Here is a 12,998-nt window from a genome sequence, read left to right as displayed (position 1 = left end):
GTAGAGAAGGCAGAGGAGAGGAAAGTGGAGAAGGATGGGGCTCGGGTGATACCTAGGTGAGAGAAAGCAGAGAAGAGGAAAGTAGAGGAGGATGGGCATCGGGTGATACCTAACTGAGAGAAAGCAGAGAAGAGGAAAATGCAGAGGATAGGGATCAGGAGATACGTAGGTGATGGTAGAGGAGACAGAGAAGAGGAAAATGGAGGTGGATGGGGCTCTGGTGATACTTAGCTGTTGGTTGCTATTCAGGAGTCACTGGAAAACTTCAAAATGACATTGAATAGGTGAGTTTCTCCACTGGCCTGCAAGGAAGTAGGATCATGGCTCTGGTTGGAAAGAGGGTGTTGATGTCTGTGGGCCTGACCCTTTGCCCATTAACATCACTGGGAGCGTTTACGCAGATGACAATGAGTGCTGAATCATGTCATAGATCTGGTGTAATGAATCGGGGGAGGAGGGATTTCCATCGTACCATTGATACCCCACAGTGACACACCAAATTATTAGTATTAACATTATTTATTTATTTCAGCCTTCAAAAGTGTGCCAGGCATCTCTCCCATCCATGTAAGAAGTGGTGGGAGCAGATGCTCAGGTGGTGTAGGTTGTCATCGCTCCACTGACGTCAATGAACCACCAATGACAATCTTCATCTGCTCCTTGATAACTGCCCTGAAGACTCACAGTATCAGGGCCAGATTCTGTCTGACTCTTATGCTGCTATAGAGTGTGAGGCGAGAATAAGGAGCCTTCCCTGCTGCCCAGGAAGAATTTCAGACCCTGTGCTCTGGATAGTACGGCACCTCCTCTGTCCATACTCCCCTGTGGGTGTACTGGGACCCAGGCAGTAGGCCGGAGACGTGGCTCAGACCTACCTATGCTCTGCTCTATAAGAGATGGCTGGCTGCTTAGTAAGAGAGCAAGCTGTACCCCACCAGGGGTGTAATAGTGGGGGGCAAAGCATCTGAGCATCCAGGAACAACGGGAAATATCCTGACTCCAGGCAATTTCTCTGGACTGGGCCTAATTTGAGCTGAATTAATAGCTAAAAAGCCCTGGCTGTGCTGAACTCTCTCTGTTTGTTTATTTCAGATATGAGGAGAACAAGAGCTGAAACCCTCTTCAATGACTGTAAGTGAAAGCGCTGTATGCTCAGCAATTCCCTGACTCTTTTAATAAATAGGATCTCTGAGCATTTTGCTGGCCCTTTAAAAAGCTTCCTCTTTTTCTGCTGAATGAATTTGACCTTATACTTTACACAGAGCAGCAGCAGCGAAACTTAGGAGTCTTGCATAGTCCTTGGGGAAGTCTCTTCCCAGTACCTTCTAGTTTTACTTAAAGGGGCACAATCCACCAGAAATCAAGTCAATTTAAAAGAAGGACTTCCAAGTTACTTCTCAGGAATGCGAAGCCTGCCTGAGCACCACCGCCCATTTTTATAGTGATAGTTTCCTCTTAAAAACATTTGTCTAACTTGTTGTGAGCGTCTGGATGCCCCAAGTTAAGACACAGAAATAAGTGTCTTGATTTTTTTGAGGTGCTGAACAACTGATGTCAGTGGAGGCTGGGACTGCTCTATTAGCCCAACCCAGTTCCCATTGAAATGGACAGGAGCCTTTCCACTGACTCCACTGGGAGCTGGATCAGGCCCTCTATATTTAAATATAAATATTGGTGCCTGGCTTTAGACCCTATATTTGAAAGCTTTGGCACTATTTTTTTTAAATCAAAGTTAAGAATTTGCAGAATATTATTAGATGCAGCAAAGTGTATGTGTTTGAATGAACAGTGAATAGTCCCAGTAAAATAAAAGGAGCTAATTGAGTGGGCTGGTTTTCCATTTCCTTGTTTAACTTCTGATCCAGCCATTAGCTTGGATGCTGTACTATAAATTACTAACCACTCAAAAAGCTTGTTCAATGGAAGTTAAGGTTGCAGGTATATATCAGTGGTTTGAACGCATGTTGTGTTTCAAGATGGTTAAAGTTAGCAAGAATCTATCATCCCTGGAAATAGAATTAAGCTTGCATTTAAACAGGACAGCCAAGCTACTTTAATTTTGCTTGCATAGAGATGGTAGTCTACCATCTTCCTTGTTCCATGGAGAGTAACAAAAATACGTTACATTGGTTTTATCATATACATCTCCAGTATTGGAGGGTAATGGTTTGTCACCACATGGTCGTTTGCTTTTTTCACGTACATGTTCTAATATTATCTAGCATATTGAGTTAAGAGATAGAAACATGCTAACGTATTGTCTAATGACACTTTAAGAATGCCTGCCATATAGATTCATAGAACACAACCTGAACAGTGCTAAGCTCCTCTTATGAGATGCTGAATGCCTTCTGCACCTGGCAGGATTAGGCATTTATGGAAGAATGAGGATTAAATGCCTTCAGTGTGCTACTGGATCATCAGGAATTTGTAACTTTCTTTCACATGTGTTGTGTATGACTGTAAAGAAGGCTATACAACAGCAGCACTAGTGATATATGACTTAAATTAAGGTTTCTAGTTTTGGGGCTCACTAATAGAATGAAACTGTTTGTCATGCATGGATAAGGAAATATTAGTTTCTGATCATCTCAGGCATCACTGTGGGAGCAGAGTTAAGGTAGTTTAGAAGTTTTGTTTGAGAAGTGCAAGTTTAGCTGAACATCTAGGTTCTAACATTGAGGAGGGTGGTTGTTAGTTCTGATATTCATGAAAGGTCTTTATTACTTTGTGCATGCTTTTATTCAGATCTGGACTGGTTTGGTATCATCCACAGTTGCAGATTTTCAAGATGGGGGGAACAGACAAATGTAACTTCTTTTTTAGTCAAGTTTCTGCCAGTTTTTGTTGTTAAAGTTCTGGATGTGCTGTGAGAACTGTGAGCTGTTTCCTACAGTTTGTACACATGCCACTTGACTGGTAGATCCCACTGTGCAGCACTAAAAATGATTATTGGTGAAGATAATCAAAAATCTCCTTTCAGGAGGGAAAGGTAATCTCGCCAATTATTGTCCGTTCTCCTATCTTCCCATGGAAAGTTTCTGAGAAGGCTGTGGACAAATATCTCAGGACTTATCTAGAGTCCTCAGATTTAAGTTTGGCCTTAGATCTATCTATGGAGGAACAGAGACAGCATTGGACTGAGTAGCTGACATTTTCCTTCTAGGGATGGGCAAAAATGAAATTTTTGTGATTTTTTTCAAATCTGTCATCAGCTTTCAGTATGCTGAGTTGTTGCTGATGCCTTTGACTCTGAGGGGTTCTGATATTTCCCTTCTAAGAAATTCCAGGGACTGGGAAATGGCAACTACTTGTCCAGCTCCAGAGCACCCTTTAATGAGGTATGAGTTGCTACCTTAGCATCCATACAGCTGACTGTCTATGGAAGAAAAGATGAGAGTGTCATCCAGATAAATGACTACAATGATGTCTAACACATCCCTGAAGATATTGTTTATGAAGTGTTGGAATGTTGCTGGAGTATTGCACAGGCCGAATGACATGACCAGGTACTGAAAGTGTCTGTGCCGCGTATGGAAGGTGGTATTCCACTCTTCTCCCTCTCTAATCCGGACAAAGTTATTGGCCTTGTGAAGGTCCAGCTTAGTAAAAAGCCTCTGCAGAGTGGAGTCTTTTGAAAAAGCTCATTAATGAGAAAGAGAGGATATAGATTTCGCATCATGACTCTGTTTAATGTCCGATAGTCAACACAAGGCCTCACTGATCCATCTTTTTTCTTCACAAAGGAAATTGGAACCCCAGCCGGAGATATGGAAGGATGGATATATCCCTTTTATAGACATTCCTGGAGGTAGTCAGGGAGAGCCTGAAGTTCTGGCTCCGAAAGGGAGCAGAGGCAGCCAAAGGGGACTGGATTGGGCTGGAAGTTGATGGGATGGTTGTAGCTGCAACATGGTGGCAGAGTGTCTGCATTCTGTTTGTTGAACACATCAGCAAAATCTTTGTATTTAAGTGGTAACATGGAGGCAATGGACTGGACTACAGAGGGTAACAAGACTCCTTAGGGATTAACCTGCTTAGACTCAGAGTCTCGAGGAAGGCAAGCTGAACCATAAAGGGCTTGCAGCCTATGGTCCCCATAGTTGAGTTCCAGGGACAGAATTGTCAGCAATGTGGGGAGCCAAACTGTATTGTGCCTGCCCATCAATGAATGCATGGGACATGGCTAGTGAGCCAGGCATGCTGAGAACTACTGGAAAGTGTGGTGCTCAGATAAGTCCAAACTGGAGAGTTTCTTGGTGACCCTGGAGAGTCACAACCTCCAGGGGTGCGGACTGGTGGGTCACTGGGCCTGATGAGATGAGAGAGCCATCAATAGATTCCACCAAGTCAGGAGTGTCCTTGCATTGGATGGGGATCTGATGTACTCATGCAAAGGCCGCATCCATGAAGTTGCCTGAGGCATCAGAATTCATAAGTTCTACCAGGTGGATCTTGGAGATGGAGGGGTGTCAGACTGGCAGAAGGAGTTGGAGATGTGTTGGGACCTATCTGGTCATTGCCAAGGTATCAGCAGACTGGTACAGATGCTGGCTACCGAGAAGAGGCAGAGAGTGCCACCCCAGTCCAGACTCCCTACTGGAGGCTGGGGTGTGGCATTCCCTGACCAGGGGTGCAGAGCAGACCTTTGCAAGGCAGCCTGATGTGAAGTATCCTGGTCTTTCCCAGTACAGGCCTAGCCCCAGATATGGCTGAGTGGCCTGGGTTTGGGCTGTGGCGAAAGCACTGAAGGTTGGAGGGCTGAAGACAGCAAGACTGGCAGAAGTCAGGAAGCTGAACTTCTTTCTGGGCCATGTTCTGTCAGGCAGTTTGTAAACCTGTAAATGCTGAGGTCAATCAAGGCATCCAGAGTAGGCGGGGAGACCACTTGTGTCAGCTCATCTTTGATGTTGTCGTTTCGGCTGAAGCAGAAATTACAATACTGTGTGGTTTTGTTCCATTCAGTATTCGCTACCAAGTAGTGGAACTCTGTGGCATACTTAGCAACAGGCTGAGGACTCTGCAGTAATGCCTGAAGGGTGATTTTGGCTGTATGCTCGAAGATCACAGCCATGGCTTGAATGAAGTCTTCAAGCTGGCCCAGGTTTGCTTTCTCTAGGAGTGGGGATGCTCAGGCCAGAGATTCCCCATTCAGCAGGCTAATAATTAGCCCCACCCAGCATTGGTCAGTGGGGAACGTTGGGGGTGCAGCAGAAATAGGGATGGCATCGATTAAGAAGCCCCTGAAATATACCTCGATCACTGTTAAACATATCATGCAGAGTGGGGTGGGGGTGCAGGTGGAGTCGGTGGGCAGCCCTGTCTGCCTGTGCACTGCTGCATTCTGGGCCTGCATGGCAGATACCTGGGTCTGCAGGGTCTGTAAGGCAACTCCTAGCTTTGGCAGGGGAAGACTGGCTGGGAGGGATTCATATTAACCACTGTTCTGGACCTCTTGTCAGCACAGTTCCCCTCTTTTAGAATTTGGGCTGCTCAATCTGTCAGCAGACCGGGTTGTAGGTGGTCAGGCCTGGCGATTGGAGGAAGAGTCAGGCCTAGCGGTCAGAGTTCAAATTCCAGAGCCCAGAGGTCAAGAGAGGGTCGGAGTCAGGAATCAAAGCCGAGGGCTGGAACTGAAGTCAGAGTCCAAATGCCAGAGCCAAGGGCTGAAGCAGAATCGGAGTCAGGAGTTAGAGCTGAGGGTGGGAACCGGATTACCAGGAGTCAGGGAAGGCAGGAGGAGGGCTGGTTCTGAGGCAGCAGCAAGGCTGGGACAGGATGGGAACAAGGCTGGGTGCAGGGCAGGATCTGTGGAGGAGCAGATCAGAGGAGGAGCAGGGCGTGGAGAGAGACGCGCACAGAGAGGCAGAGAGTCCGTGAGTGGGCGTGATGGGCAGCCAGTGAGCTAATGCTGCGGCTAGGTTTAAGAACTGGCCTCCTGGCTTTTTCAGTCAATCAGGCAGGGCATCTGTCAGGCAGCCTTGCTGGCTCATTAGGGTGTCCTGAGTACTGAGTAGGTGCAGCTGACAGCCTTACTGCTGACAGACCCTCAGCTACTCCCGGATTTCCAGTTAGTAGCAGAAGCCAAGAATGCTTGGCTTCATCTCTCCTTGGCAAAGAGCCTTCCTTCCAGATGCACACCTCGCTATGGTTAGCCATTCCTTTGTCACTTCCAGCTTGGATTAGTGCAACATGCTCTACTTGGGGCTACACTCAAGGACCACCTGGAAACTTCAGTTGGTGCAAAAGACAGCTGCCTGCTTCTGTAGCAGTGTTTCACTGAGAGAGCATTGCATGCATGCTCCCTATGTTGCATTGTTGGCCAAGTCATGTCTGGCTGAAATTCAAGGTGCTTATTCTGTAAAGTACTACATGCTGTGTGTCCTGCCTATCTTAGAGAGATGCCTTATCCCAGCAACTGAGACTAGCTGCAACATTCCAACTGACAAACCCTGGGGGCGGGGTGCATAGTGAAGGCCTCTTGACTAGAATTTGCTCCCCTTAGTCATGCTATTGAGCCTGAGTTTGTTGACCTTCATGGCTCACCACAAGATTCATCTGTTCACTCAGGCTTTTACTGGAAGGGGTGAGTGTGGACAGCCTCAGTTTCAAGAAGTGCTTTGAGTCTGACATTATGTCATTACAGGATTTAATTGCATATTATCTTATGGTACATTTTGCACATACGCTTAGAGGCATCAATAGGCACGATCAGTACACTGAGAAATGATTAATATTCTCTCTCCCCGTTTTGACAGTCTGTGGGTTACGACAGAATAGATCAGCAAAATCAAAATCGTCAGCAGAATCAGAAAGAATAGTCGCAGGGGTGTCTTCTACAGAGATTGGGGACTGGCCGTGGCAAGCCAGTTTACAGCAGAACAACATCCACCGTTGTGGTGCAACGCTGATCAGCAACACGTGGCTCGTGTCTGCGGCTCACTGCTTTAGAAAGTAAGTTCCCACCTCTGAAAGAGGCTGCAGTAACACATGGTATGTACTGACCTGCACATCAAACTGTGCTCCATTCAGAACCAACACCAATCCCCGCAATGTCCCTAGTAATGTGCAGGGTGTCAGGCAGAGAGCTGTTGCCAATCTTTTTGAAGCTTGAGAAAATAGTTCCTGAGAAAAAGGCTCTGAGGACGCTCCAAAGGCACTGCCTCTGAATGCAACAACTGGTGCTCTGCCTAAGGTCAATTAGAGCAAGACGAATGACTTAGTGCTATCACAGCTTGGCCCAATTATACATGTTTTTTGAGCCATTAGGCTGTCTTACCCCTTTCCTTTTATGGATAATGGTGTGAGTTCCCTGGAGCAAAGGTCAGAATGTGATGGTTCCATCACTCCTTTTTTGAATAGCCAAAGAGATATTGAAGACTGATTTCTTCTGAGGGGGTGTGGCAATGTTAAGACTGGAATGGAAGGACTAAGGGTCAGCAAATGACAAGGTAAACACCTCTGGTACAAACATCTCTGGTGGCAAACACTTTGTGTACTGGGAAACTACCTGGCCATATTTCTAATTTGGCAGGTGAGTAATATAGACGGGATGGTGTAGGCCCAATTCCCCATAGATCTTCCAAGGGTTTGTGGGTAATTATGGGGAAGGTTTTAAGCTACATACACTGGACTAATCTAGAGTCCTTTATTTCCCTGGCTTAAATACTTACAAAGTTCTTTAATCCTTTCCAGAGCAAGTAACCCACGGATATGGACTGTTACCTTTGGAAATCTTTTAAGACCTTCAAGAATAAAACGCTTTGTCAAGACTATTATTGTCCATGAAAAGTACCATTACCCAGCACACAACTATGACATAGCTGTCGTGAAACTCTCAAAACGAGTTGATTTTACGAATATCGTACATCATGTCTGTCTGCCAGATCCATCTCAGATTTTCCCGTATAATTCTGACGCTGTCATCACAGGCTGGGGAGCACTGAGTGACGATGGTGAGTGCTTCCATCTACAAAAAAAAAGGACAGCTTACATTTACATTAATGATGAGTCCAACCAATTGCTTAAGTGAGAGCAGCTGTGTGGCCACATCTTGTTTAATCCTTGCAAAAAACTAATAGATTTGTGTCACTATAAGAAACACATTCCTCATTTCCATGCTCTCTACTGTTGGGTGGAAAAAAGACAAAGCTGCCAGCCACTAAAACAGAAAATAGGGAGACGTCTGGCATTCTGTGTCTGTCCATACATTTTAGATTGCCAGATCTTTGGGGCAGGTGCTGTCTAGCAATGTGTTTCTACAGCATATACAACAGGGTGCTGACCTTGACTGAGGTTTCCCAAAACCCTTGTGAAATATGTGTTGCACGCATCTAGCAGAGGTGCAAACTGAGCTGGCTCCAGTTCACACAGTCAAAACACAACTAGACATAAACTAGCAATAGAAACAAGCCATCTTGGCTCCATGTCACCTGCTGAAATTATTAGCTTGTGTTCCACTGTATTGTACTGTACTTAGGAGTAAATAGACTGTAGTAGGTCTCCTCTCCCACCTCAGTCAGACGACTCCTGTGTCCTCAAATGAGAGTGCACCTTCTTGACCACTGACTCTTTTACCGTGGAACTCTTCAAGCCCTTCCTATAAAGCGGTGTTGATTGTAATGTCTGTACAACTCCTCCCATATATTACTTCAATCTGTGAAATGTGGTACAAGCTGGTGCAGCTCTATTTCATCTTAACCCAACCTAGCACTCTCACCCATGAACAGATGATAAATGCTCCTTCCACATCTTAGCTAGTGCAAAGGATTTATATTTGTAGATACCAACTTCATTTTTTCCCTTCAGGTCAAAGTCCTAATGTTCTCCAGGAAGCAACGGTGAAACTCATAGACTCAAACACGTGTAATAGGAATGAAGTGTACAATGGGGTGATCTCACCTGGAATGTTGTGTGCTGGATACTTGGAAGGAGGAGTAGATGCCTGTCAGGTAGGTCTAAGCTCAATACTGAGAACTAGGAGAGAAAATCACTTTAAAATAAATGATTAAATACAGTGATCCCCAAATCTTAACTAATGCTTTGTATTCTCCTTCCCTGAGTTATTTAAAAGGATTCTGATTCAACCCAGACTCAGGCTAAGAGGCTTGTAAAAAAGAACATTTATTACATGCAGTTTAGCACATAAAACTCATATTAACGGAACGAGGATAATACTTGTAAAATTCCAAAGTCAAACATTCAAAGATCGAAGGGGAGCCCTGTAATTCAAAGCTGGTTTGTGCCTGCTCTTTATCTTCCATAATGGCCTGCATGGTGTGTCACTCCTCATCCGCTCCCAACAATATTGCAATCTCCTGGCTTCCCCATGCTGTTGCGTTAGCTTTCCTCCATCCCCGCCTTGCAGCTTCTGACTTCTTGTCGTCAAGTGATCGGCTTTCATCTGGCAAGTGTGCCTGATTCTCATTTACACGCAGGGCTCTGGCACTATAAAGGGGTCTTAACGTGAGTGTAAATTGTTATGCTGGATCTGGTCATGAGAGCGGTTAAGATTGGTATTTATACCTATTTTAAAGCCCCTTTACACTGCTAGAGTGGCATAAAGTGGCATTAGTATAAATGAGAATCTGGCCCATAAGGAGTAAATTACTTTGTACTATAGCACTGCTAGGATGGACTCTGAGTCACGTATGGCCTGCTTTTTTCAGGTAATAAAAATGAGGCATCATCTGAGACTGAAGTGTCAAACATTAAAAAATTAAACAGTGACAAGTAGCCAGGACCAGACAGTAACCGTCCAAGAATTCTGAAGTCGTTTAGGAATGAAGTGGCTGAGCAATCACTCATTAAAATCAATTTCTGGCCTGGAGAGCAGCAAATGTTGTACCTGCCTTTTAAAAAAAGGTGGTAGGGATGATCTTTGGAATTACAGAGCAGTGAACCAGCTTCAATACCAGGAAAACCGGTTGAAACAATAATTAAAGATAGTTATAAAACAGCAAGATGCACATGGGACGATAGGGTTATTTGTGTGATGCTGCAAAGTTTGACTTGCATAGACTGCAATGAAATGCTCAGAGCCAAACAAAAACAGTCTCTGTGGCAATATTTTTAAAATTTCTATGAGTATTAAGATTCTAAATGTTGGTTCTAAACTACTTAACCGCTCCCCACTATGGCTCCAGTCCTGCAAAGAGTTCTGCATGTGCTTGACTTTATGCGAGTATTCCCATTCAATTCAGTGGGCATGAAATTACTATATGCAAAGGTCTTTGCAGGATCGGGGACCTAAATGTCTTCAGTCCACATAACCTAGTTCCTGTGTTCCCATTCTACTCCACATAGGAAAGGACTGAGGCGGTACAGTTCTTATTTATATCTTTCAATAACGATTGGGCAGAGAGAAATATATTCATTGTTATACCAGAACTAACCTACTTGCAATCTTGTAAGCTTCCCAGACCAATCTGGTCTGTGTGTGATGCTGTTTACACGGTGTCTGAATTTAAAATCTGAGAGAGACTAACGTGTTTAACATTTAAAGAAATGTCATCAACTTAAAAACCACAGTTCTGACTGAAAACTTTTAACCTCCTACAGTTACAAGAAGCACCTAGAATTATTTAGAAGGAAAAGGATTGCAGAAGAAATATTTTTCTTCTGTTTGCTATGAGTGTTTGACAGCACTTTCTGTACAGTCAGTTCACTGTTTCCCCTCTGACATCAGTGGGCTTCAGATCAAGCCCTTAGTCAGGTTCCTGTTCTTTCACACAACTTCAGGGGGAGAAGAGAAAAATATAATTGGGAAAATGGGATTGTAAAACCACAGAAACCGGCAGAGGGACTCTGTGGCTGGCAAAGAACCAGAAACAGCTTATAATGTAGTAGGGCACGTCTGCACTGCAAATGAAGGTGTGACTGTGGTAGCTTTAGTCTAGCTAGTGTGGATAGCGGTAGTAGTGGAGACGTGATGACACGGGCTTTGGCACAAGCTAGCCATCTCAGTACAAGCCCATCAGGGGCTCTGGGTACCTATTCCAGTTGCTGGTCCACACTGAAGTCAATGCCACTACATTTTCACTATAGTTATTACCCGTGCTAACTAGATTAAAACTAGCCTATCTGTGCTGCAACCACACCTTCATTTGTAGTGTAGACGTACCCTTCATTTTTGGAAAGTGACTAAAATCCAAGTTGATGGTGTTCTTTTAAATAATGTTCTCTTCCATGCCCTATTGTTTGTGGAAATAGCTATATTTTCCTTTCTGGTACATTACATTTCTTTCTTTCTTTCTCCTCTTGTAGGGAGACTCTGGTGGCCCACTGGTTAGTCCTGATTCAAGAGGAATGTGGTACCTCGTGGGAATAGTGAGCTGGGGAGATGAATGTGCTAAACCAAATAAACCGGGAGTCTACACACGAGTGACTTACTTTCGCGACTGGATCACCTCAAAAACTGGCCTCTAGTGCAGAAGTCACAACTGGACTCAGCTACACAGACTGTATGCAGGTTATATGTGTCTGTAACTCTACAAGGTGTCATTTAATCCATATATCCCGATGTAGTTTTGCTCAATTCCTGTCCAAAGCAAGCACTAACATCGCTGCTGATGACGTCATAATCCTTTGTGAATTTACACTGAATGTGTGCGATCACCTGCCTCCTCTCCGAACTACGAACTGCTCTGGCCAATTAGAGGAGAGGAATGCACCCCATCAAACTAGGGCCACAAGCGACTGATTTATTTATTTTACTAGTTAAAAAGTGTATGTACTTTTTTTCAGGAAAGGGGAGTTGCTCTGTATCCCTGTCCAAGGTCTGAGGATTCCCCCAGACTTGCTACCCTACTCCTCCTCTTCCATGGGAGCCCAAAGTGTTAGCTGCTTTTGTTCTAACCAAGCAAGGCTGGACTGCTTTTCCTTTCGGAGCCCATCAGCACAGTTCACCAATCACAGGACACTGGTTGCAATTAAGATACAGGGCATTTCCCTCCAGCTGCAGAGAGCCTGGCCTCCCCCACTGCTCCAGAACATGGAATAAGGAACGACTAGAAATAAACCAGAGTATACATCATAGCAGTGCAGGGTCCTGGCACGAGGCCATTGCACTCAATCTTAAACTGCAACACTACTGCTGACCTCAGAACCGCGCTGGAACCAAAGGCAGGCAGCTCTGCCTTCTCCTGCCACAATAAGTGGTGCTGTGCCAGTGAGTACAAATGTGAAGCCCCCTTCAGCTGAGACTCTGCTCTCTTGAGGAAGCCAGGAGCTACAATGAGGGGCCATGGCTGCTGTGAAGAAATTTCCGAGGGAGTTTTGGAGCTTACAAGAGAATCTAACAGTCCCCAGAGGCCACAGTCAGCGGTCTTGAAGGCTAGTCAGCGTCTGGGGAAGTCACGAGACTCAGGACTAAGAACAGAGTCTCGCTAAGGTGAAGGAGGTTTTCAGTGGCTCCAAAAGTAGGTCCTTGGAGAAAAAAAAATCTGTCTTGCCACTATGAAGCATATTTTTAATAGCAACTCAATGGGTTCAATGACGCACAGATTAGTTTTAATTTTTAAGAAATCTTCATTACAGTAGGATGCTGCTGCTCAATTAACATACCTCTAGGCTGATTTCTCTCAGTCTGCACAATGTGCCTGAACTGCCAGAACATGTCACGCCTCCTATCTTGGTGCTCAATGTCCAATAACAGTGCTGTTTATTTTATTTTATTTTTTTTAGAAGAACAGGAAGGAAAATCAGATCGCAGAAAAGAAACCCCTCTCCCCTTATTTTATTTTTTTAAAATTCAGACTCTCATCTGGACATTTTTGAAAGAAGAACAAATGCTCACCCTAAATAAATCAGCAATTAGTATTTTAAGCAAAGATATCATGGCCGTTTCTGAGCCTCTAGCTCACTAAGAAGAAAGACATGGGTGATTCACTTCCTACTGCCCTGGTGGATTTATCCTTGCCATGGATGACTGGCATCCTGACTCAGAAGGCTACAACTAGAGGGTAATTTTAAATATGAAGAATAGGCCAGAGGGGACA

At 44.7% G+C, this 12,998-nt stretch overlaps 1 protein-coding gene across 1 annotated transcript; it reads left to right on the top strand.

Annotated features, from left to right (window-relative positions):
* Window positions 1-5,222: 5,222 nt before the first annotated feature.
* LOC137159079 (transmembrane protease serine 11C-like) lies at window positions 5,223-11,427 on the top strand. The gene is made up of 5 exons (XM_067557262.1): window positions 5,223-5,382; window positions 6,759-6,954; window positions 7,696-7,955; window positions 8,809-8,951; window positions 11,266-11,427. The coding sequence occupies exons 1-5, from the start codon at window positions 5,223-5,225 to the stop codon at window positions 11,425-11,427; spliced, it is 921 nt and encodes a 306-aa protein (XP_067413363.1).
* The last annotated feature ends 1,571 nt before the right edge of the window (window positions 11,428-12,998 follow it).

Source organism: Emydura macquarii, unplaced genomic scaffold (genome assembly GCF_026122565.2).
Source record: "Emydura macquarii macquarii isolate MOO-44397 ecotype Brisbane River unplaced genomic scaffold, CSIRO-AGI_Emac_v2 contig_1790, whole genome shotgun sequence".
NCBI classification, from domain to species: Eukaryota; Metazoa; Chordata; order Testudines; family Chelidae; genus Emydura; species Emydura macquarii.
This window is presented reverse-complemented; position numbering and strand designations above follow the sequence as displayed.

What these genes read in the sequence shown, in the direction of transcription:
- LOC137159079 (XM_067557262.1), top strand. Translation starts at nt 5,223, where the DNA reads ATGGCATCGATTAAGAAGCCCCTGAAATATACCTCGATCACTGTTAAA. An exon ending in GCGGCTCACTGCTTTAGAAA is followed by an intron (nt 6,955 to 7,695) that starts GTAAGTTCCCAC and finishes AATCCTTTCCAG; the next exon opens with AGCAAGTAACCCACGGATAT. An exon ending in GGGAGCACTGAGTGACGATG is followed by an intron (nt 7,956 to 8,808) that starts GTGAGTGCTTCC and finishes TTTTCCCTTCAG; the next exon opens with GTCAAAGTCCTAATGTTCTC.